Source organism: Manis javanica, chromosome 15 (genome assembly GCF_040802235.1).
Source record: "Manis javanica isolate MJ-LG chromosome 15, MJ_LKY, whole genome shotgun sequence".
NCBI classification, from domain to species: domain Eukaryota; kingdom Metazoa; phylum Chordata; class Mammalia; order Pholidota; family Manidae; genus Manis; species Manis javanica.
The window spans coordinates 37,369,104-37,395,144 of NC_133170.1; the positions used below are offsets into that span (position 1 = coordinate 37,369,104).

At 43.7% G+C, this 26,041-nt stretch overlaps 1 protein-coding gene across 1 annotated transcript in view; it reads right to left on the reverse strand.

Moving 5' to 3' along the window:
- NEK11 (NIMA related kinase 11) overlaps positions 1–26,041 on the reverse strand; it is a gene marked incomplete at its 5' end in the record, with an annotated part of 387,736 nt that overhangs the window by 42,694 nt on the left and 319,001 nt on the right. Inside the window, 1 exon segment of the mRNA XM_073222396.1 lies at positions 9,655–9,751. Coding sequence (XP_073078497.1) covers positions 9,655–9,751 — 97 coding nt within the window.

Below are 26,041 nucleotides of genomic sequence, written 5' to 3' on the forward strand. Positions count from 1 at the left end.
GCCTGTAGAAGTATGGTGACTGAGCTGCAACATCTGTTATTGCCTGGATGCTCCCAGTCATCTGCAAGAATGGGGATGGTTGTGGAGGAAGCAGGTTTGGTAGGGAAATCATAAGTTCAGTTTTGGACATCCTGAGTTTGAAATGTCTCATGGACATCCAAGGGGAGATGTCAAAGAACAAGATAAAATTCATATACCACTGAAAGACTACTGGATGAAGGTATGATGAAAGGGGCTTTCTTAAAAGTAACATGGCAGATAGAGATTAAAGATGGTGGCTTGAGAGGAGAGACAGAGGCTTCCTCCTGAAACTGGATACAATTAGAAAATTTAATTGGCGCAACTAATCCTGAGAGAGCAACAGGAAAGAGGATGGCATCAGACTGCACACACCTGGAGAAAAGAGCAGACCTCAGCGAACTGGGTAACATACTGGAGCTGTGGCTCCACCCAAGCATCTCCCACACAGCAGCTCACCAGTGGGAGGAAGACAAACGGAGCAGGGAGGGAGTGGAAGGCTTGGGACTGCTGAATACCTAGCTCCAGAAATCTGCGCTGGGAGCACAAACCTACATTTCAGGGTGCTTTCATGAGACTCGCATGACTACTGGGTTGGGAAGTTAATAGAGGCAGAGTTCCTGGGGAGATTGGGATTCCGGCTGCTTGTGGAAAGCAGGGATCCATATCGGGCTGCTCTGGGACAAAAACTTATTCCTGTGTGACCGACCCACTTACTCAGGCAGTGGAGACAGGCACAGGAGCCAGGAGGCAGGGAACAGCTCTTTCCTACCCCCAGTACTGCTCCCCTGCGACCCCTGACATTGCTTCAGGGGCTCAGCAGCTCCAGAATAGAGCTTCTGGACACTAGAGGGTGCCATATACAAACATGAAATGCCAAAGGAACCTTGTCCAGAGTAAAATTGTTAATACAGCTCCTGAGAAAGATTTAAATGATATGGACCTTGTGACTGTTCCTGAAAGGGAGATCAAAATAAAAATAATCAACATCCTAATGGAGGTATGGAAAGATATCCAAGAACTCAGGAATGAATTCAGGTCAGAGATCCAATCATTAAAGAACACGATGGAGGGTATTAAATGCAGGTTGGATACAGTGGAGGAGACAATAAATGAAATAGAAACTAGAGAAGAGGAATACAAAGAAGCTGAGACACAGAGAGAAAAAAGGATCTCTAAAAATGAAAGAATATTGAGAGAACTGTGTGACCAATTCTAGCAGAACAATATTCGCATTATAGGGATACCAGAAGAAGAAGAGAGAGAGAAAGGGATAGAAAGTGTCTTTGAGGAGGTAGTTGCTGAAAACTTCCCCAATCTGGGGAAGGAGATAGTCTCTCAGGCCATGGAGATCCACAGATCTCCCTACACAGGGACCCAAGGAAGACAACACCAAGACACATAGTAATTAAAATGGAAAAGATCAAGGATAAGGACAAACTGTTAAAAGCAGCCAGAGGCAGAAACAAGATCACATACAAAGGAAAGCCCAACAGAATAACAACAGACTTCTCAGCAGAAACCTTACAGGCCAGAAGGGAGTGGCATGATGTACTTAATGCCATGAAGCAGAAGGGCCTGGAAACAAGATTACTTAATCCAGCAAGATTATCATTTAAATTTGAAGGAAGGATTAAACAATTTCCAGATAAGCAAAAGCTGAGAGAGTTTACTCCCACAAACCATCTCTGCAGTCTATTTGGGAGGGACTGCTATAGATGGAAGTGTTCCTAGGGTTGGATAGCTGTCACTAGAGGTAGTAAAACCAGAGTAGGGAGGGTGGAGCAGCTGATTGCGAGGCAAATGCAAAATTAAACTGACTATCCCCAAAGTCAATCAAGGGATAGACAAAAAGCATAGAATCTGATACCTAATATATAAGAATTAAGGAGGAAGAAAAATGAGGAGAAATAGAAAAGAACCTTTAGATTGTATTTGTAACAGCATACTAAGTGAGTTAAGTTAGACTCTTAGATAGTAAGGAAAGTAACCTGGAATCTTTGGTAACCACGAATCTGAAGCCTGAAATGGCAATAAGTACATACCTATCGATAATCACCCTAAATGTAAATGGACTGAATGCACCAATCAAAAGGCATAGAGTCACTGAATGGATAAAAAAAACAAGACCCATCTATATGCTGCTTACAAGAGACTCACCTCAATCCCAAATACATGCACAGACTAAAAGTCAAGGGATGGAAAAATATATTTCATGCAAACAATAGGGAGAAAAAAGCAGGTGTTGCAGTACTAGTATCAGACAAAATAGACCTCAAAACAAAGAAAGTAACAAGAGATAAAGGAGGACATTACATGATTATAAAGGGCTCAGTCCAACAAGAGGATATAACCATTATAAATATATATGCACCCAACACAGGAGCACCAGCATATGTGAAACAAATACTAACAGAACTAAAGGAGGAAATAGAATGCAATGTATTCATTTTAGGAGAATTCAACACACCATTCACTCTAAAGGACAGATCCACCAGACAGAAAATAAGTAAGGACATAGAGGCACTGAACAACACACTAGAACAGAGGGACCTAATAGACATCTATAGAACTCTACACCCAAAAGCAACAGGATACACATTCTTCTCAAGTGCACATGGAACATTCTCCAGAATAGAACACATACTAGGCCACAAAAAGAGCCTCAGTAAATTCAAAAAGACTGAATTCCTACCAACTAACTTTTCAGACCACAAAGGTATAAAACTAGAAATAAATTGCACAAAGAAAGCAAAAAGGCTCACAAACACATGGAGGCTTAACAACACACTTCTAAATAGTCAATGGATCAATGACCAAATTAAAATAGAGATCCAGCAATATATGGAAATAAATGACAACAACAACACAAAGCCCCAACATCTGTGGGACGCAGCAAAAGCCATCCTAAGAGGAAAGTATATAGCAATCCAGGCATATTTAAAGAAGCAAGAACAAACCCAAATGAATAGTCTAATGCCACAGTTATCAAAATTGGAAAAAGAAGAACAAATGAGGCCTAAAGTCAGCAGAAGGAGGGACATAATAAAGATCAGAGAAGAAATAAATAAAACTGAGAAGAACAAAAGAATAGAAAAAAATCAATGAAACCAAGAGCTGGTTCTTTGAGAAAATAAATAAAATAGCCAGACTTATTAAGAGAAAAAGAGAATGTACACACATCAATAGAATCAGAAATGAGAAAGGAAACATCATGACAGATCCAACAGAAATACAAAGAATTATTAGAGACTACTATGAAAACCTATATACTAAGAAGCTGGAAAACCTAGAAGAAATGGACAACTTCATAGAAAAATACAACCTTCCAAGACTGACCAAGGAAGAAACACAAAATCTAAACAAACCAATTACCAGCAAAGAAATTGAAGTGGTAATCAAAAACTACCCAAGAAAAAAACCCCTGGGCCAGATGGATTTACCTCAGAATTTTATCAGACATAGAGAAAATATGATACCAATTCTCCTTAAAGTTTTCCAAGAAATAGAAGAGGAGGGAATACTCCCAAACTCATTCTATGAAGCCAACATCACCCTAATACCAAAACCAGGCAAAGACCCACAAAAAAAGAAAATTACAGACCAATATCCCTGATGAACGTAGATGCAAAAATACTCAATAAAATATTAGCAAACTGAATTCAAAAATACATCAAAAGGATCATACACCATGACCAAGTGGGATTCATCCCAGGGATGCAAGGATGGTAGAACATTCAAAAATCCGTCAACATCATCCACCACATCAACAAAAAGAAAGACAAAAACCACATGATCATCTCCATAGATGCTGAAAAAGCATTCGCCAAAATTCAACATCCATTCATGATAAAAACTCTCAGCAAAATGGGTATAGAGGGCAGGTACCTCAACATAATAAAGGTCATATACGATAAACCCACAGCCAACATCATACTTAACAACAAGAAGCTGAAAGCCTTTCCTCTGAGATCGGGAACAAGACAGGGATGCCCACTCTCCCCACTGTTATTTAACATAGTACTGGAGGTCCTAGCCATGGCAATTAGACAAAACAAAGAAATACAAGGAATCCAGATTGGTAAAGAAGAAGTCAAACTGTCACTATTTGCAGATGACATGATATTGTACATAAAAAACCCTAAAGACTCCACTCCAAAACTACTAGAACTGATATCAGAATACAGCAAAGTTGCAGGATACAAAATTAACACACAGAAATCTGTGGCTTTCCTATACACTAACAATGAGCCAATAGAAAGAGAAATCAGGAAAACAATCTCACTCACAATTGCATCAAAAAGAATAAAATACCTAGGAATAAACCTAACCAAAGAGGTGAAAGACCTATACCCTGAAAACTATAAGACACTCTTAAGAGAAGTTAAAGAGGACATTAACAAATGGGAACTCATCCCATACTCTTGGCTAGGAAGAATTAATATCTTCAAAATGGCCATCCTGCCCAAAGCAATATACAGATTTGATGCAATCCCTATTAAATTACCAACAGCATTCTTCAATGAATTGGAACAAATAGTCCAAAAATTCATATGGAAACACCAAAGACCCCGAATAGCCAAAGCAATCCTGAGAAAGAAGAATAAAGTGGTGGGGATCTCACTCCCCAACTTCAAGCTCTACTACAAAGCCATAGTAATCAAGACAATTTGTTACTGGCACAAGAACAGAACCACAGATCAGTGGAACAGATTAGAGACTCCAGACATTAACACAAACATATATGGTCAATTAATATTCGATAAAGGAGCCATGGACATACAATGGGGAAATGACAGTCTCTTCAACAGATGGTGCTGGCAGAACTGGACAGCTACATGTAAAAGAATGAAACTGGATCTCTGTCTAACCCCATACACAAAAGGAAATTCAAAATGGATCAAAGACCTGAATGTAAGTCATGTAACCATAAAACTCTTAGAAAAAACATAGGCAAAAATCTCTTGGATGTGAACATTAGTGACTTCTTCATGAATATATCTCCCTGGGCAAGGGAAACAAAGGCAAAAATGAACAAGTGGGACTATATCAAGCTGAAAACTTCTGTACAGCAAAGACACCATCAATAGAAAAAAAGGTACCCTACAGTATGGGAGAATATTTTCGTAAATGACAGATCTGATAAAGGCTTGGCATCCAAAATATATAAAGAGCTCATGCTCCTCAATAAACAAAAAGCAAATAATCCAATTAAAAAATGGACACACGAGCTGAACAGACAGTTCTCCAAAGAAGAAATTCAGATGGCCAACAGACACATGAAAAGATGCTCCACATTGCTAGTTATCAGAGAAATGCAAATTAAAATCACAATGAGATATCACCTCACACCAGTAAGGATGGCCACCATTGAAAAGACAACCAACAACAAATGTTGGCGAGGTTGCGGAGAAAGGGGATCCCTCCTACACTGCTGGTGGGAATGTAAATTAGTTCAACCGTTGTGGAAAGCAGTATGGAGGTTCCTCAAAATGCTCAAAATAGACTTACCATTTGACCCAGGAATTCCACTTCTGGGGATTTACCCTAAGAATGCAGCAGCCCAGTTTGAAAAAGACAGATGCACCCCTATGTTTATTGCAGCAATATTTACAATAGCCAAGAAATGGAAGCAACCTAAGTGTCCATCAGTAGATGAATGGATAAAGAAGATGTGGTACATATACACAATGGAATATTATTCAGCCATAAGAAGAAAACAAATCCTACCATTTGCAACAACATGGATGGAGCTAGGGGGTATTATGCTCAGTGAAATAAGCCAAGCGGAGAAAGACAAATACCAAATGATTTCACTCATCTGTGGAGTATAAGAACAAAGGAAAAACTGAAAGAACAAAACAGCAGCAGAATCACAGAACCCAAGAATGGACTAACAGTTACCCAAGGGAAAGAGACTGGGGAGAATGGGAAGGTAGGGTGGGATAAGGGCGGGGAAGAAGAAAGGGGGTATTATGATTAGCATGTATAATGTGGGGGGTGGGGGAAAGGTGAGGGCTTTGCAACACAGAGAAGACAAGTAGTGATTCTACAACATCTTACTATGCTGATGGACAGTGACTGCAATGGGGTTTGCGGGGGGGCTTGGGGTAGGGGAGAGCCTAGTAAACATGTTCTTCAAAAAAATAAAACAAAATAAAAAAAGTAACATGGCAGAGGAGATGAGAATAGAGATAAGACAAGGTTTACCATGAGTTGATAATTGTTAAACTGGTTGATGAGATTAATTATACTCTTCTGACTAGTTTTGTATATGTCTGCAATTTCCCAAAACTAAATTTTAAAAATTCAGAAGAACACAGTATCACTAATAAAGGAGATGTATAAACTGTATAACTGGATCTAATGAAGGAAATTCCAGACAAACCAGAATTGAGGGACATTCTACAAAATAACCAGCCTGCATGTGTCAAAATTGTCAATGTCATCTAAGACAATGAGTAACTGAGGCACTTGTCCAGAACAAATGACAGCAGAGACATAGTAGCTGCAGGCCATGTGTGACCACAGCCTGCATCCTGCAATGGAAACAACCGCTATGAAGGCAACTGTGGGGGCGACTGGGAATTTGTAACATGGACTGGAAGAATCATGATGAACAAAACATTTTCAAATGACAAAGCAATAATAATAATTATTTTAGTAATTTATAAATACATTTGTATTTATGTTATATGTACATGTTATATGCATATGTGGAGAGATGCAAATATGGCAAAACGTTAAGAACTGGTGAATCTAGATGAAACATATACTAGTGTTCATTGTGCTATCACAACTTTTCTATAGGTTTGACTTCATTCAAAATCTTTCTTTTTAATTAACATGCTAAACCTAATGTAATCAGTATCCCTGAAACACATCCCTTGCATTCCCTTCCCTAGAGCCTTTTGAACAAGAAGCTATCTCCTTGACTCCTTAGCAATAAGTAACAAACACCTGGTTTTTCCTTAAGAGCGCCTCCTGTATGTATCCGGTTCACACAGCGTGCGTCACTTCCTCAGCTCAGCAGGCGCTGCAGGAACTCAGCTGCTGGGAGCACCCCTGGTGGAAAACCGTGGTTGAGAGCCTCTTGCTCGGTCACCACTGAGGCCTGCATGGAGCCCATGCCACACAGCTTGATGTGTCCCTGTGCCCAGTCTCTTCCTTCCCCTCCTTTCCACAGATGTTGGCCTCACAACACACCCTCAGAATCTGCTGCCCAGTAATCCTCAGCTCCAGCTTTGCTTCCTGGGGACCCAGCTGTGATGACAGTATTATGACGATTTTGCTAATGAGGAAACTGAGCCTTAGAAAAATCAGTCCCCTCAGGTCAGAAAGATATTTATCAGTGAAGCCAAGACTCAGACTGTAAATATGCAGCCCTCCAGCCTCCCCTTCCTTCTCTGAACCTCTCCAAATCCTACCTCTCTATTTAAGGCCACGACCAAGTCCCCACTTCTCCCAGAGTCCTCCTCAACTTCCTTTTCTCACCTTGAAGCTCTTGCCATCTGCTAACATCTGGGGGTGCTTTTTTCCGATTTTTTTAAAACTTGAAGTATAGTTGATATACAGTATTATATTGGTTTTAGGTGTACAACATAGTGATTTGGCAATTACACAGGTTACTAAATGCTCACCCCAATAAGTGTGGTTTCCATCTATCAACCATACTAAGATATGATGATAATTTGACTATACTTTCTAGGCTGTACTTTTGGCGGCTTTTCTTAACCATCACCTCATACCTCGTAATCACTGTGTTGTCATTCAGCTTTTCACTTTGCAGTCTGGTGCTTTCTCTGCATTGCAGTCTCCCTGGCGACAGGTTGCTCATTGCTTTTTGCACCCCAGCACTTGCTGTCCACACACAGAGCCTACAGTACACCTCTGCACAGTGAAAGAACACAAGGTTCCCTCTCCTCTGGCTGTGTTCTGCCTCTAAGAGACCAAGGAAACACAACATCCTCAGAAGATACAGAGGTGGGCAGCCTCCACTTCCACTTTGTCTTTTCTGGAATGGTAGGCATTGGTGACATGGACTGGAGGGAATGACAGGGCATTCTGCTAGAAGAGCAACACCGTCCACAGGGAGGAGGCCCAAACTGCATCAACCCGCAGTAAAATGTGAGCCAGAAAATACCAGTCAAGTTGAGTCACATGACAAGGAAGAACAAACATACCAGGAATAAATGAAAAACCAGAATGAATCTTTGTCATTTATCTTGGCAAAACTACTTTCATTTTAATTATTTAAAGCATTTCATAATATCCTAGGAAATGGGAGGTTGTGTACTTTGCAAAACTAATGAAGTCCTAGATCAAAAAACTGACACCACATTATTAAATTTTAAGGGCAAAATGAGTGAGTTCTTTTTCTTTGAAGATTATCAACTGGGAGATTAGCAAAGCCTTCTTCATAATCTCCTAGCAAGAAGAGGCGAAAGCAGGCACACGGGAGTGCAGCCCAGTTGGCCTCACTTCCAATTCCAGGAATCGCTTGTTGCCATGGGAACTATGTTACCCTGGGACCACTCTAGCAGAACTTGAACACAAAAAACAGCTAAACAGATTACCAGCTTTGTGTCTGGAAATAACTTTCAACACTTTTTCTCCTTTGCTTTCAAACATTAGCCTGGATGAGGATGTGTGGTGGTGTAAGAACAATATAATTGCAAGCTGACTGAAAATTATTCTTGCTGAACTTCCCTAACTACTCAGCCAGCATCAATATAGGAAGCTGATTTTTAGAGAGAAGTTTCTGAGTTAGGACATGTGTGCAGAGGTCCACAAACTGTATAGCCACAGGCCGAATGTAGCCTGTCATGGTTTTTGTACATCTTGGAGGATAAGAATAGTTTTTACATTTTTAAATGATTGAAAAACATCAAAAGAAGAATAAAAAAACAAAAGAATAATTTTTTGTGATTCCTGAAAATTATGTGAAATTCAAATTCCTGTCAAAAAATAATGTTTCACTGAAGCATTTACTATCTAGCCTTTACAGAGGGTTTGCAAACCCCTGGTGACATGAACTGTATGGAGAATTTTAGCCTAGGAGGCTGAGGGTCTCTTCTTTGCCCGAAAGTCCACACTGCCTCAGCCCACTCCGGCTGCTCTAACAGTGCAGCAGAGACCGGGAGGCTCGTGAACAGCAGGAATGTGTCACTCACAGCTCTGTAGGCTGGAAGTCCGAGAGCGAAATACTGGTGGTCTCCGTGTCTGGTGAGGGCCTCTTCCCAGTGCACGATGGCCACTGTCTCACTGTGTCCTCACATGGCAGAGGGGTGAGGCAGCTCTCCAGAGCCTCTTGACAAGGCTCTAACTCTATTTATGAGCACCCCCCCTAATGATTTAAGCACCTCCCAAAGCCCCCCCTCCAATAACATTTCCTTCTGGGATTAGGATTTCAAGCTATCAGTTATGGGGAACACATTCAGACCATAGCAGGTGCCTGTGATGCAGAGTCAGGACTTTTCAGCTGAGCTTTGGCACATGCCATTCACTGCTGCTTCCAGGAAAGTACAGCTGCTATTTTTGTGGAGACCAAGTGGAGAGCATCACGGAACACGGTCCCACTTTGTAGATATGCCCTGCCATTGCTCTCTCCCAGGGCTCAGGCAACATGCTACTCACTCCCTCATGCATTTCACCGTGGTCTTGGCCATCACGCTCTTGAACATTGCTGGTCTTGGGGGCACGTCTGGAGCTGGGCTGATGATGGTCCTTGTGTCTGAAAATCAATGCACAGCCCTTATTGACTTCATCAGCAATATTCAAGACAACACTCAAGGGCAATCAGAAAAGAGAAGCTAATCCATCTTTGCCACAAAGTAATGCTACATTAATTAGAGGTGAATTCAATTATGACATGCACATTGATATTTATTCCAAATGACAGGATTATTTACAATTTTAATATGCACAAGGAATTCCAGGACCAAGCATCTCTCAAAAAGGGTTATTTAAACGTAATATCATTGTTTAAAAGATGGGCTTTTATGCTAGGAAACTGAGAAATGCATCTGTAGAGAGCACATCTTGAGCAGCCTCAACCAGGCTCTTTCAGCAGGTGAGGATATTTGCTTGGACGACTGAGGGATTGTTTCTAATTAGCTTAGTTTTCACACCTCAGTGTTGGCTATTTGCAATGAAAAGCAAGATGCTTTATGGGTCAGCTGCAGCCTTGAACTTTAGCAGAATGGGGGAACAGGAGGCCAAAGTTGGGTTCAGAAGGTAAGGAATTCTTAATAAAGCTGCAGTATTAGGAAATCTTCAAGAAAGCTACAATTTTTACTGATGTACCTTGAAGGCTTTCACAAAACATGCTGGAACTGAAGGAAGAAAAACAGTCCACCAACTGAAACAGCAGTACCTCCCATTAAAAGGCTAAAGTTGACCCTGAACAGGGCACAGAGAGACCTGAACTGGATATTGTTCTTTCCTGGAGCCAGGCAGAGTGCTCCCTGAAAATCCTTATGTGGGGAAGTTGGGGTTCCTATGGCTAGGATCCTCACTGAATTTAAACCACCTGATGATGAACTGGCCTATTACTGGGCTGCCACTTCCACACCTGAAGGCAATAAGCTGTCATTGTGCTATATAGAGAGCTCGGCCCAGTGCTCTGTGCAGAGGCAGAGACACTACTGCTCAACATACCACTGGAGAAAAAGCCGGGTAATAAACCCTTTCAACCCAAGAACATTTTGCTGTTGATTTCTTTGGTCACAGTGAATCCATAGTGAACTTGCCCAGGGCTGAAACCCATTGGCAAGACAATTCGTGTAGTTGGCAGGATTCACTGTTGACCAAGGGAAAAGACAGGCTGCCCTTATGGGAGGGGTACTTCAGCGGGCTGCCCGTGTGAATGGGGAAACAGTGGGTCATCCCCCAATGGGTATGTGGTCTGAGGTGGCTTGCCTCCTAGAGGACTGGGCCCCACGCCAGGGCTGGAGGCAAGTGGAGGTGACACCTGAGGCAGTAGGGGTGGCCCTTGGTATAGTAAGCAGATCCTTTGAGAAGCAGAATGCCTGGGAGGAGGCAGGGACTGTGTGTTGGCTGCTTGTCACAGTCTTAAAAAGGTCTACAGAGGAGACCCAAGGAATGGTGGTGTGAGAACATGAGCTACAAATCCCTGTGGATTTCCTGAGGAAGGAGATGGCTTTGATGCAGGAGGAGGCAGCATGAGAGTGCCATCAGCAAGGTGCCATTGGAGATGAGATGGTAGCACTGCCAGGTGTTCTGAAGGAGGAAGAGGTCATCAAGGAAAAGGACAAACTCCTGAGGGAAGCACAGGCAGAGGTGGGATGAGAACATCAGCTGTAAAGCATTGAGCTGAAGGTAAGAGACCTTCTGAAGATTGAGCTGGCACTGCCGTGAGGCACAGTAGAAAATGTAAAGGTTACAGCAGAGGAGGCACTCAGGCGAGGGGAGAGAAAGGTGCCATCAGCTCCAGAAATGGAGGAGCTGGGGAAGGATGAAGGGCTGGTGCTGGAGGCACTGGCCCCTCCTGTATTGAAAGCATGCCCAGTGGTTGTGAAGAAAATAAAGACCCAGCAGCTGAAAGTTCCCCAAGGAGAGGAGCAGCCCCCTTCCCAGGTAATGGAGCACTCTATGGTCCACTCCTATACTCAGGCTGAGCTGGTGCGTTTGGGCTCCCGGTTTAGGCAGAAGCACTCGGAGTCAATATCAGCTTGGCTCCTGCGTCTGTGGGACTTTGGGGTGGACGAAATTGTTCTGTCGGGATTATAGATGGGAAAGCTGTCTTCCATGACAGTGCAGCCTACCTTGAGGCAGTGATTACAAAATGCACATCAGACCCCAGGGAGTCACTCCCTCCTCAATTGGCTTATGGCTGCACGTCGTGCTGTGTGGCTCAATCAGGGTGATCTGCCATCCTCTACTGCTAGATGGCAGACATATGCTGAGCTCCAACAGGTGTTACAAGAGCTAGGCATAAGAAATGCCACCTATAGTCCAGACAATTATGGCCCAGAGGAAGAGATTTTCACTACTGAGATGAGAAATACTGTATTTCAAATGGCTCCTACATCCCTCTTTGGGTCTCTAGTGGCCATTCTTTCCCCTCCCTTAGGGCATCCCATAAGTGAGGTGACATGTACAGTAGCAGACTTAGGAGAGGCTGAAGCAATGAGAATCCAGAAAGAAATAAGACCTGTTACAAGAAGAATCTACAGGGTTCTGTGAAGGTTACGAGGACCCAATATGGGTTGATTTAATACAGGCAGGAGCAGATGGAAGGAAATTAGATGAGAAGTCAAATAGGATCTTACTAGAGCTATGGCAACCGCTGGAACCAGAGCAGCAGTTCCAGCCATTAAGACCAAAGAGGCAGAGGTCAGAGACAGCCCCGAGTCCAGCCTGTGTGTTTGCAAAACTTCCTGCCAGAGAATGAACCAACCTCACTTGAGCCCACACAGGAAGGTGATTGGTAAACATGGTTTGACTAAGGGAAAGGTCAAGGTATCTGCCTTGAGGGATCAGGGAGGGATGGAGGCTGCATATTGAAATACCTACCCATTGGTCCCCAGTGAACATACAACATGTCCTGGCTCTGTGGACACAGGGGCTGAATGTTCACTGATTCATGGTAACCCTGAGCAGTTCCCCGGGACCCCCACTATCATAGATGGATATGCGGGGATGGCTATCAGGGTGAGAAAAGCCAAAATCCCTTTGGATATAGGGCATCTACCCCCAAAAGAGTATACTGTGTATATCTCTCCTATTCCTGAGTATATTTTGGGGACTGATATTCTGCATGGTCTATGGTTGCAGACCACTGCAGGTGAGTTCAGACTGAGAGTATGTGTGGTGAAGGGAGTTCTGAGGGGACATGCTAGGGACCCGCCCATAGCTTTGCCTGTGCCTCGGTGGGTGACTACTATCAAACAATACAAACTGCCTGGAGGGCATAAAGAGATTGGAGAAACTCTCCAGGAGCTAGAAAAAGTGGGTATTATAAAGCCCACCCATAGTCCTTTCAATTCCCCAGTGTGGCCTGTAAAAAAGCCACATGGCTCCTACCATATGTCTGTGGATTACAGAGAATTGAATAAAGTCATACTCCCTATGCATGCTGCTGTCCCCTCTATTGCAGGCCTGATGGATACCCTCAGCCATGAACTAGGAACATACCATTATGAGGTAGATACTGTTAATGCCTTCTTTCCCATTGACATTGAGCAGGAAAGTCAGGAACAGTTTGCCTTCATGTGAGAAGGACGGCATGGGACTTTCACCATCCTTTCACAGGGATACCTCCACAGCCCCACCATCTGTCATGGACTTGTAGCCCAGGACTTGGCTACATGGGAGAAACCACCAACGGTGAGGCTGTACCATTATATTAATGATGTCATGCTCACATTCCATTCTCTTTCAGATCTAGAAGGTTCAGCACCTAGACTGCTGCAACATTTACAGGAGAAAGGATGGGCTGTGAACAGCACCAATGTTCAGGGACCTGGTTTGTCTGTTAAGTTCTTGGGGGTTGTCTGGTCGGGTAAGACCAAAGTTATACCAGAAGCAATTTTAGAGAAAGTCCACGCCTTTCCTACCCCCACAACTGTAACAGTGCTACAGGAATTTCTGGGTTTTCTAGGCTACTGGAGAGTGTTTATACCATACTTGGCATACATTCTGAAGCCCTTATACTGGTTGGTACGAAAGGGTGTCAGGTGGGACTGGGATGAGACATGTGCATCTGCCTTTGCTACAGCAAAATGGGCAGTCAAGGCTGTGCAGGCCTTGAGTGTGATAGACCCATCAAGGCCCTGTGATCTGGACGTTCATGTGATTGAAGACATTTATATCTGGGGTTTCTGGCAGTGGCTTGAACGAACTCGTCAAACTACTGGATTCTGGTCACAACTCTGGAAAGGAGCAGAGGTATGATACACTTTGATAGAAGAACAACTGGCTGCCATGTATCACACATTGATGGCTACAGAACCCATCACTGGAATGGCCCCAATAAAAGTAATAACCACCTATTCCATCTTGGGGTGGGTACGAGACTGGACCCAAAAGTCAAGGAGTGGTGTGGCACAAACACACACACTAGCCAAGTGGGGTGCTAACCCATAGCAGTGTAGTGCCCTCTCTAGTAGCCCCTTGAGTGAAGAACTCCAACGTTTGTTGGGGCTGTTGACATATACTAGTGAAAAGCAGGAAGAACTTGCTTTTGAACCATTAGTAGCAGAGAGTCCCTATTGGGAAGGAAGAGCCCCTATATCTGAAGATGCATGATATCTAGATGGCTCCAGCCATGGGCAGACCCCAAAATGGAGGGCCATAGCTTTCCATCCTAAGACTGAGATAATATGGATGGAAGATGGTGAGGGGAAGAGCAGCCAATGGACAGAGTTGTGGGCTGTGTGGCTTACGATCAGCCAGGAGCCCTCCCCTATAGTTGTCCTCACTGACAGCTAAGCTGTCTATCGGGGCTTGATCCTGTGGCTACCAACCAGGCACCATGCCAACTGGCTGTTTGTTCACCGACCCCTTTGGGGGCAAGAATTATGGCAAGACTTACGGGCCTGTGGTCAGATCAAAATAATTACAGTATAGCATGTGACAGGTTATTTGCCACTGGCATCCCCAGGAAATGATGAGGCAGATAAATTAGCCCAGATACATTGATTAGAAGGAAAGCCTGCCTCTGAGGTAGCCCAATGGCTACATAAACGTTTGTTGCATGCAGGGTAAAAGACAATGTGGGCTGTAGCCCATTGGTGGGGCTTGCCTTTGACCTTTGAAGAACTTAGTAGAGCCTGGCAGGAGTGTGTCATGTGCTCCAAAAGAGACTTACACCAATTTCCACAGCAACATGGGACAATAGCTAAGGGGCCTATACCCCTCGTCATGTGGCAGATAGACTATATTGGGCCTCTACCTGTGTCAGAAGGATATCAGTACACGATGACTTGGGTGGACATGGCTACTGAACTTCTGATTGCTTTTCCTACCCATTGTGAAGACCAGCAGGTGACCAAAAGAGGCCTGGAGCATCTCTTTGCTGCCTATGGCTGACCACAGGTGATTGAGAGTGATTAGGGCACCCATTTTACTGGACATACACTGCAAAAATGGGTATGACAGCTGGGAATCAAGGGGAAGTTTCATGTGCCATACACTCCTACCACAGCAGGCATGATAGAGAGGCACAATGACTTGTTAAAATCTGGACTAAAGTCAGATACCAATAGTCTGTGGAGATGGTCAGTCTGCTTATGGACAGTACTACAGCTTTAGAATGAGAGACCCTGAAAGGGAGCTTTGAGCCCCGTAGACATGTTAACACATATGGCTACAAGTACAAACCCAGGAAGAATCACTGAAGCCAAGGTACAGCCACCAGAATAACATCTTGCTGCCAGCACCAACTGCACTGAACCCCAGAGACTCCTCAATTGAGTGGATGTGGCCTTGGACCTCTTGACACGTGGACCAATGATGGCTGGCTTTCCTGGCACCTTGTGGACAAGGCCTGGAAGTTGGCATCCTGTCTATTGCTGGAATAACAGCAGAGTAGCCATCAAAGGTCACAGTAATATATCCTGAATGGCCAGAAAGTAGGAGCATCTTACCGGGGAGTTTTGTTTCATCATATGGCAAGTGCATGCACCTCCAGTAGCACTACATATGGAGCCTTCAATAATCCCCACAGGGAAAGGAGTAAAAGTATGGTATACTAGACCTGGAAGGGACCCCCTTCCTGCTACAGTCCTATCACAGGACCACTCTCTTACATGCATCATACCTGATGGACAAGATTTGCCTATGCTGGTGGCATTAAAACATGTGTCTTATTACCCCTAAAGTCTTTGTGGATTGGGAACTTCCTCTGGCTTGTGGATTATTATAATTTTTGTTATTAGGAACCTCCTCTGGCTTGAGGATTATTATTTTTGTATCAAAATCTTGCTGTACCTTAATTTTTATTATCTCTAAGTTGTTGTTATCCTCTGTTGCTATTGTGGAACCTGGTTACAGTGCTCCAGCTTTCTCGCACAGGGACCATTGTAGAAGATTGAAAGCTTGTAGATTGTAAGGCGAGAATCCTGGAGGGGTGGAGTGTGGGGAATTTGGGGTTCCTATGGCCAGGATCCTCACTGAACCTAAACCACCTGATGATGTAACTGGCCTGTTGCTGGGCTGCCGCTTCCACACCTGTAAGCAAAAAGCTATTATTGCACTATATAGAGAGCTCAGCCCAGTGCTCTGGGTGGAGGCAGAGATGGTAGTTCTCAACCTACCGCCAGAGAACAAGCTGGGTAATAAACCCTTTCACCCCAAGAACGTTTTGCTATCGATTTCTTTGGTCACAGTGAATCTATAGTGAACTTGCCCAGAGCTGAAACCCATTGGCAAGACTCCTTAGCTCTCGCACATGCCTCACACTTCACCAGGAAAAGCACTGGATGTCTTAACATTCAGTTCTAAGTTATATCTATGTAGCTGCTAAGTCAGAGAAGGGACCTGTATTGTGAAGCTCCTACTCTTCTCCCAAAAGATCACACATAACATGTGACTGATCTGGGGACCAAATGACACAAGAGCCAATCCCCACCTTACATTAGTAAAGCTTTTTACTTACATTGTTACATTAAAAAAGTAAATGCAAATTCTAATATTTCTCACACACATCCTTTTTTACACCCTATTGAGGGCATGCATCCTACTTTGAACTTCTTGCTCTGATAGCTATCATTGAGATGAATATTCTCCTGCTTAAATCTTTGTCAGAATCCCTGATCTTGGCTGGGTCTCCAGATGCAGGGCTACTGGACCAAGAGTATGAACTTTGTAAAGGGCACATTACAGCTAATTAAATCAACAACCTGCCTTCCCTGGTACCTCACCAATTATGCCCTCACAGTTAAGACACAAATACCACTGATGGCTCGCTTCCCATCCTCTCACTCCTGGCAGTTACTCTGTGTGCGGAAAATGGAAGTTCCTATGTCCAGGATGCTCACCTGACCCTAAACTACTTGATGATGTAACTGGCCTGCTGCTAGGCTACTGCCTCCACGCCTGTAGGCAATAAGCTGTTACTCACTAAGTTGCTATGTAAAGAGCTCTGCCCAGTGCTCTGGGCAGAGGCAGAGATGGAGGAGGATTACAGACCTGCAGACTGCTCGGTACAGATGGATTCTAGTGCTGGAAGAATAAAGCAGATTATAAACCCTTTTGCCCCATTGTGGTTCCACTGTCATTCTTCAGTCTCACTCAATTCAGAGTGAACTTGCCCAGTGCTGAAACCCATTGGCAAAACATTCTTCCACACCTAAAAGAAATCCTGCCTCAGCCTTCTCTGGTATCAGACAGCAGCTCTATTTCAGCTTCCCTTCCCAGCAGTGCTGGCTGGGACAGCTGCTTCTCCCCAGGGAAGTTTCTGGGAAGGGGCACAAGAGGTCCACTTCATGTTCATGTTGGCTGATTTGTAAAATCATCTTCCTATAACCTGAGAAGTTGCTGAAATGATAACCACACCACGCCAGGTAACATGGCATTAAAAAGCTCAGAAATCAATCTGTCAAGAATGAAGGAAGGTGCTGCTTTCCCATCTCTTCCAGGGAGAGCTGGCAAGTCCTGAAGGCTTATGAAATCAATGTCAAAGCCATTTCCAGGAGAGCTGCAGTTTATTTAATCTGGCCACTGTTCTCCTCAGTAAGGCTCTCAGCATTGATGGCAAAGATGTTAAGAGCCCAAGAGCAGAGAACAGGGCAACAGAATTCCAATCAACAGGGCTGGCACAGCCTGGTGCTCAGAGCAATACCTTTCTCAGTGTTTCCTACTGCTCAGCCTTCTTCCTCTCCATCCACCTTCCGACATGAGTAGCAGCAGCTTTACGTCAAAGAAAAGGACAACACTTTTAGCAATCATGATAAAAATAGTTGGGCTAGAATTATAGACTCGGTCTTATTAGGTGAGTCCCCAGAGCCATTGAATCCCAGAGTGTACTCTAGACCACTGCTTCTCAAGTTTTAGGGTGATATGAGTAACCCAGAGATCTTGTTAAAGTGCAGATTCTGACTTAGTAGGTGTGGGAGGGCCTGGAATTCTGCATTTCTACTAAACTCTCAGGTGATACCAATACTACTGGGTCCTGCAACCACATTTTGAGTAGTAAGGCTCTAGACAGGCCAGCACACAATTCGTGGGGCCCAGAGCTAAATTACAGCATGAGGCCCCTAATCAAATGGCAAGAGGAAAGCTGGTTTCTTTCTTCTACATCTCTCTCTAGTCATACCATGGTGCTTTAACCAGGCATTTAATGTCATTCTCCCTTGGGAAAAGGGGTAGGTACTCTCAAGCACAGTGAAGACCTTCACAGGACTGGAGGGCCCCACATGCTCCAGCCCTCCCAGTGTGCACAGGCTGCACAGGGATGGAGTGGGGCAACAGGATGAGGGAGTGGGTGGCAGAGGACCCTTCCCAGGGTGGTGACTGGTGGCAGCATCTGAGTGAAGCTTCAAGGCCCTGGCATGTATTCCATCAGACTTCACTCAAAAACACAAATTCAAAGATGAAATCATTAGTGGTGTTGCTAAGCCCCAGCGCCAGGCCTCCTGAGTGGGCACTGGCCAGCTGTGGTAGCTGCGGGCCCAGGAAACTCTGCTTCCCAAGCTCTGTTTTCTTAGATGGTCTAGAAATAGATGAATCTTTAATCCCTATGTTGATTTTTTAAATTAATTTTCTCTTTAATTTCAACAGAATTTCCATGCACTTGGAAATAGTATGTGTGTGAAGCGTGCACACACACACATACACACACACACACACACACACACACACATGATATCTCTGTACTGTCTCCCCTCCCAAGGACCTTCTAGCCACAGGCTGGGATTCCACCCACTCCAGTAAGTCTGTCCCTCTCTGATCCTCCTTGGATTGGCTCTCACTTCTGCAGTACCCCATCATTTTCCTAAAGAACAGTGGATCCTGACAGCACTCTTTTACTTTCGGCTTTTAAGACTGAAGAATGTCCATCAATCAGTCATCAAACACAGCTTATATCTATGGTGATTTTTAAAAGTGGATGTGTGCACATGTCAGGGGTGGCCAAGGCAGATTTTAGGAAAAGCTCTGAGTACTCTGTTACATCAGTGGTGCATTCTGAAGGTACGTGACTCTGAGGCACCTCTGAGGAGTCCTGCCATGCATGCTGTGCAGCTGGGACTGACAGCAGCCCGAGCCAGAGAAGACCCAGGGGGTTGGACGGCAGCCATGCCACCTCCTTTTCCCCACTCAGCACACAGGAAAAAGGGCCAGTGGCATCGTCACGCTGCCTGAGCAGAGACCACCACAGTACTCGCAGCTCAAACCAGAGCTCAGCACCAAAATGGAGGGCCTAGAAGTTTTAAAAAGCAGGTGGTGACAGACAGAACAGGCAGCCTGGAGCAACTGGAGCATCTGCCCCCTCTGCCCACCCCCAGCATGCCTGCACCAGAAGAAGAGGCCCTTCTGCACCATGGAAACAGGGTGCAGCTGGGGTCCTACACAGCTTCCTTTCACACCAGCCCCACCCCTCTGCCGCCCAGCCTGAGGTCTGCTCCCCTCAAATCCTGGTCCTGTCTCCTCCTGTCGCAGAGGTCTGCTCCCTGCTGTCCTGGCCTCCCTTGATCCTGTCCTCCAGCCAACCGCTCATCTGACTTTCTACCTTAGGCTCCTTATCTTCCTGTCCAGATGTGTGACCTGTCTGTCAGTACTTGGGTCTGCTATTTTTTAAACCTCATCCTTCTACAAATTCATTTCAATGCATCATAACAATAACAACCACAATAGCCAAACCTTTTTTAGTAGACAAGTGTCTGGCCCTGTGCTAAGCATCTTACCTGCATCATTCTTCATTGAGGAAAGTAAGGTTTGCGATGTTAAGTAACTGACCAGGTTCAAATATCTGATGAATTGCACGGCTGGAACTTGAAGCCAAGCTTTGTTTTATTCCACAGACCTACACATGGGTACCCTACTCCTACTTCCCCAGGTGCACACCCACTCTAGGTGGCCCCTGCGCCAAGGGTTAGCTGAAGGCCTACTTTCTAACAGTCTTGGCTATAGATATGAATCTCTCCCTCTACTCCCCTAGTCTTCTTAACTAGCTGGTAAGCTCCTTGACCACAGAGCCTACATCCTGTTCATCATTTTTTATACTTCTTACCCATTTTTAAGTGTACAATTCAGTGGCTAAGTACATTCATTATGTGCAACCATCACTAATATTTCCAAAACTTTTCATCGCCCCAAATGGAAACTGTGTGCCCATTAAACCCCTGCCCCCAAGCGCCTGCTAATGTCTAATGTACTTTCTGTGTCTGGGAATCTCACCATTTCAGATGCCTTATAAATGCAAAATCATACAATATTCCTTTTGTGCCTGGCTTATTTCACTCAGAATGATGTTTTCAAATTTCATGCACATAGTGTATATATATCTGGATTTCCTTTCCATGGATGAATAATACCTATTGTATGTGTACAGCACATGTTGATCCATTCATCTGTTGATGGCCCCTTGGGCTGTTCCCATCTTCTGAGAATTACGGACAACACTGCCAAGAGTGTAGGCATATGAGTATCTGAGTGCCCGCTTTTCAATGTATGTCCAGAAGTGGACTTGCTGGGCCAAATGGTTATTCTACATGTAGCTATGAGGAACCTCCAAACTGTTTCCATGGCAGCTACATCATTTTACATTCTCACAGTCGGTGTATGAGGATCCCCACATCTTCAGCAGCACTGAATATAATTTCTTAATTATAGCCATCCTAGTGGGTGTGAAGTGGTATCTCATTGTGGCTTTGATTTGATTTCCCTAATGGCTAATGATATTGAGCATCTTTTCATGTGACTACTGGTCATTTGTATATCTTCTTTGGAGAAATGTCTATTAAAGTACTTTGTCCATTTTTCAACTGAGTTGTTCGCCTTCTTGTTGAGTTGTAGGGGTTCTTTATATATTCTGGATATTAAACCTTTATCAGATATATAATTTGTAAATGTTTTTTACCCTGTTCAACTTTGTATCTCCAAAGCTCGGTACAGTGTAAGGTATATATTACATTAAATTTACACCTAAGTGTTTTATTCTTCTTGATGCTATTGTAAATGGTCACTACTAGTGTACAGAAATACAGTTGATTTTATTGAATTGATCTTGTTTTCTGCAACCTTGTTGAACTTATTAGCATTAATAGTTTTTTAGGGGATTTCTTAGGGTTTTCCACATTCATGTCATCTGCAAATAGAGATGGTTTTACTTCTTCCTTTCCAATCTGGGTGCTCTTTCTTTCTTCTCCTTGCCCAATTTCCCTGGCTAGAACCTCTACTCCAGTGCTAAACAGTAGTGGTGAAAATGAAAAAAAGACATCTTTCTCATGTTCCTGACCTTAGGGGAAAACATTCATTCTTACACCATTTAGTATGAATTAACTCTAGGTGTTTTCATAGATATCCTTTATCAGGTTTAGGAAGTTCCTTTCTATTCTTAGTTTGTTGAATGTTTTAGTTTTACCAAGAAAGGGTATTGGATTTTGTCAAATGATCTTTCTTCATCTGTAGAGATCATATAGTTTTTGTCCTTTATTCTATTAATAGAATACATTTTGTTAATCGATTTTCCAATGGTAAGCACCATTGTATTCCTGGGATAAATCTCACTTGGTCATCATGTATAATCCTTTTATTAATATTGCTGAACTTGGGTTGTTGACAATTTGGACTTATTTTTGTTGACAATTTATGCATATATGTTCATGATGGATTTTGGTTCATAGTTTGTTTTTGTTTTGTGTTGTGATGCCTTTGTCTGGTCTTGGAATCTAAGAATGGTCCTACAGAACGAGTTGGAAAGTGTTCTTTCATATCTTATTTTTTGGAAGAGTCTGCAGAGGACTGGTATTAATTCTTTGAATGTATGGTAGATTTACTAGTGAAACCATCTGGGCCTAGATTTTTCTTTGATGGAAGTTTTTAAATTACTAATTTGATCTACTTGTTATAGGCTTATTCAGATTTCTCCTTTTTCTGAACTTCGTATTGGTAATTTGTATCTTTCTAGAAATTTGTCCATTTCATCTAAGTTATCTAATTTGCTGGCATACTGTTGTTCAGAGTATACCCTTACAATATTTTTTATTTATATAAGGTTGGTACTAATGTCTCCATTTTCACTCCTAGTTTATGAATTTGAGTCTTCTTTTTTATTTTCTGGGTCATTATTGCTAAAGATTTATCAATTTTGTTGATCTTTTCAAAGAACCAATTTTTTGTCTCATTTGTTTTCCATTCTTTATTTCATTTATTTCTGCTCTAGTCTTTATTATTTCCTCCTTTCTGCTGGCTTTAGGTTGAATTTGTTCATCTTTTTCTAGTTTCTTAAGGTAAGGAATATATTTTAGATGCTCCAAAGGTGGGAGTTGAAATGAAAGGCATTGTAAATAAGAGCTGTGGTACTTAACCCACAAATAGCTTGTAGTCAATGGGGAAGAGAAGGTATCTATCTGGTCACCAGGAGCACTATGTTGTACATACACATAAGGTACTATGCTAGTTACAGGGAAAACAAAGAGGTATAGTGAAGGTCAGTGAGAAAGCACCAACCTTCAAATTAGGGGACCACAGTCATTGTCCTAGCTCTACTCTCACCAGCTACAGGGCTTTTGGGTCACCTCCCTGGTCCTCAGCTTTCTCATTTCATAGTTAAGTGGTTTCATTAGACTGAGGCCTTCTCTCATTCAAATATCCTATGGTCTGGTGTAAGACATACCCTGGACCTCTGGGGAGCTGAATTTCCTTGGGAGGCAACGCTAATACTAACAAAGATGAAGAGCAGTCAGAGGGCTTAATGAAGAGACATTAAGCAACTAGAAGCTCTGTTTCTAAAGAGTGCAGAGCACAACTCATGACAGTAATACTGTCAGGATTCCTCCTTCTACCATCTCTTACCACCAGAGTTACTTTCCCTGAAGCAGTGACATCTTGGTGGTTCTGACATTTCAGCAGCAGAGAGATTCTTCTCTCATTTCTTCCAAAATTTCTCTTTATTCATTTCAGTTGTGGGCAAATGACCTTGACTGTACAACAAAACCCTGCACTTGCTCTCCCTGTGAAGCATTCTACCCCTTGAGTCATAAAGAGCTGATGCATGGACTGCAGGGTGAATATTTTGGCAAATAAGATCTCACTGAGGGAAACTGCTTATTCAGGAGTCCTCACAGGCACTGCCCTTGGTGTGCAGTATGTTCAGAAGGCTTCTCAATGAATCCTCTTCATCCATCCTTTCTCACAACTGCTGAGGAATACTCAGGACATTACACTTACTTGACAGACACCTCATTTTGCCCAAACTCTTGCAAAAGCATGTCCTAGTGACCCATATTTCTCTTCTTGCTCCTTAGAATGGCATCTGATGGAAGATTTACTAGGGGTTGGTAAACTTTCTCTGTAAAGGGCCAAGTAATAAGTATTTTAGGCTTTGCAGGCCAAACAATCTCTGCTGCAACTTCTCAGCTCTATGAAAACAGCCATAGGCAATAGGCAAATGAGTGACCATGCTTGTGTTGCAGTACATTTTACTTACAGAAATAGGTAGTGAGCCAGATTTGGCCTGTAGACTATAGTTTACTGATTCCTGGTCTAGACGATGGAAAATCCTCATGATTCTGAGCTGAAGATGATCAGAGGCCTCTTCAAGCCAAATTATCTCACCTTATGGATGGGGAAACTGAAGCCATATGGCTTGTCCCAGGTTCCAGAGCCATGAGAGAAGAGGCAGAGTCAGGACGAGAACCACTGTTTCCTGACTCCCAGATGAGTGTTCTTTCCCATTCCCACAGAAGCATCACATCCAGATCAGGATTTTCACCTAGTAGAAAAATCAGGAGAGCATCAGGCAAAACACCTTCTCCAAAGGCTGAAATGTGGGGAGATGACGTCTGTCACTCGCTTTCCCACCTCTCCAGATGAAGGCCCCCAGCTTACAGAGAGGGGCCATGAACCAGCAGGGCCTTGTGGGGGCCAGCCCATGGCTGAAAGGCTTCACTGACCCCATCTTTGTGAAGAATTTTCCTTGAGCTTCTAAGATAATCACAGGGAACCTCAGTATATCAATAAAATTGCCTAAGAACCTGTAGAGTAGGCTGGTCTCTGTCTTTACCATGATAGCCTGACACTTGGGGGTTGAAGAGGAACTGCCCAGTTCTCCATTCAAGGACGGACTTGTTCACCAGCAGCCACCCCTTCAGGAACTGCCCCAGCCACAGAAAGCTGCCTTGCCCAAGATCATTCCCTTCCTGTGTGGCTCACATCTAATGACTGAAGACAGTAGGATTTTGGTCAGACAATCCTGGTGAGTCCAGAACTCCCTGTGGGTTTGGACAAGGACTGTCAGGTCTGCACCACCCCTACCTCATCTGTTTCCTTCCCTACCATGCACAGAGCTCCATCCTGAGGGCATGCCTGAATAAAAGTCCTGCCTTCTCAGCTCCATGTGTGGCTGCCTCCTGAGGAACCCAGCTGTGGGGAAAATGGAAGTTCCTATCGCCAGGTTCCTCACCTGACCCTAAATATTGTTGATGTAATTGGTCTACTGCTGGGCTAATGCTTCTACACCTGTTGGCAATGAGCCATTGCTGTTGGTGTTATTATATAAAGAGCTCCACCCAGTGCTCTGCCCAGAGGCAGAGATGGAGATGGGTTGGCTTTATGCAGACTACCCCAGAGGTGGATGTGGTTCCAGCACTCGACCTTCCACTATGAGAATAAAGCTGGGTGTCTTGCCAATGGGTTTCAGCCGCAGGCAAGTTTGATGTGGATTCAATGTGACCAAAGAAATTGACAACAAAACATTCTTTGGGGTGAAAGGGTTTATTACTCTGCTTGTTCTCCTGGCTGTAGGTCAAGCACTAGCATCTCTGCCTCCACCCAGAGCACTAGGCCAAGCTCTCTATATAGCACAATAATAGCTTATTGCCTAAAGATATGGAAGCAATAGCTTAGCAACAGGGCAGTTATATCATCAGGTGGTTTAAGTTCAGTGAGGATCCTGACCATAGGAGCCCCAACTTCCCCACACTCCATCCCTCCAGGATTCTCATCTTACAATCTACAAGCTTTCAATCTTCTACAATGATCCCTGTGTGAGAAAGCTGGAGCATTGTAACCAGATTCCACAATAGCAACAGAGAATAACAACAACTTAGAGATAATAAAAATTAAGATACAGCAAGATTTTGATGCAGGTTACAAAAATAATACTAATCCTCAAGCCAGAAGAAGTTCCCAATCCACAAAGACTTTAGGGGCGACAAGACACATGTTTTAATGCCACCAACATAGGCAAATCTTGTCCATCAGGTAGGATGCATGCAAGAGTGGTCCTGTGATAGGACTATAGCAGGAAGAGGGTCCCTTCCAGGTCTAGTATACCATACTTTTACTCCTTTCCCCATAGGGGTCACTGAAGGGTCTATATATAGTGCTACTGGAGGTGCACGCACTGGCCACAATGATAAAACAAAACTCCCTGGTAAGACGCTCTTACCTTCTGGCTGTTCAGGATATACTACTGTGATCTTTGGCAGCCACTCTGCTGTTATTCCAGGAATACACAGGAAGCCAGTTTCCAGGCCTTGTCCCCAAGGTGCCAGGAGAGCCAGCCATCATTGGTCCACGTGTCGAAAGGTCCAAGGGCACGTCCAGTCAATGGAGGAGTCTTTGGGGTTCAGTGCAATTGGTGCTGGCAGCAAGATGTTATTTGGTGGCCGAACCTCAGCTTCAGTCGTTCTTCTTTGGTTTATCCTTGCAGTTGTACAGTGGAGGCAGCCATATGTGCTAACATGTCTGCAGGGTTCAGGGCTCCCTTTCAGGGTCTCTCTCATTCAAATGCCTTAGCACAATCCATAAGCAGATTGACCATCCCACAGACTATTGGTATCTGACTTTAGTCCAGATTTTAACAAGCCATTGTGCCTCTCTATCATGCCTGCTG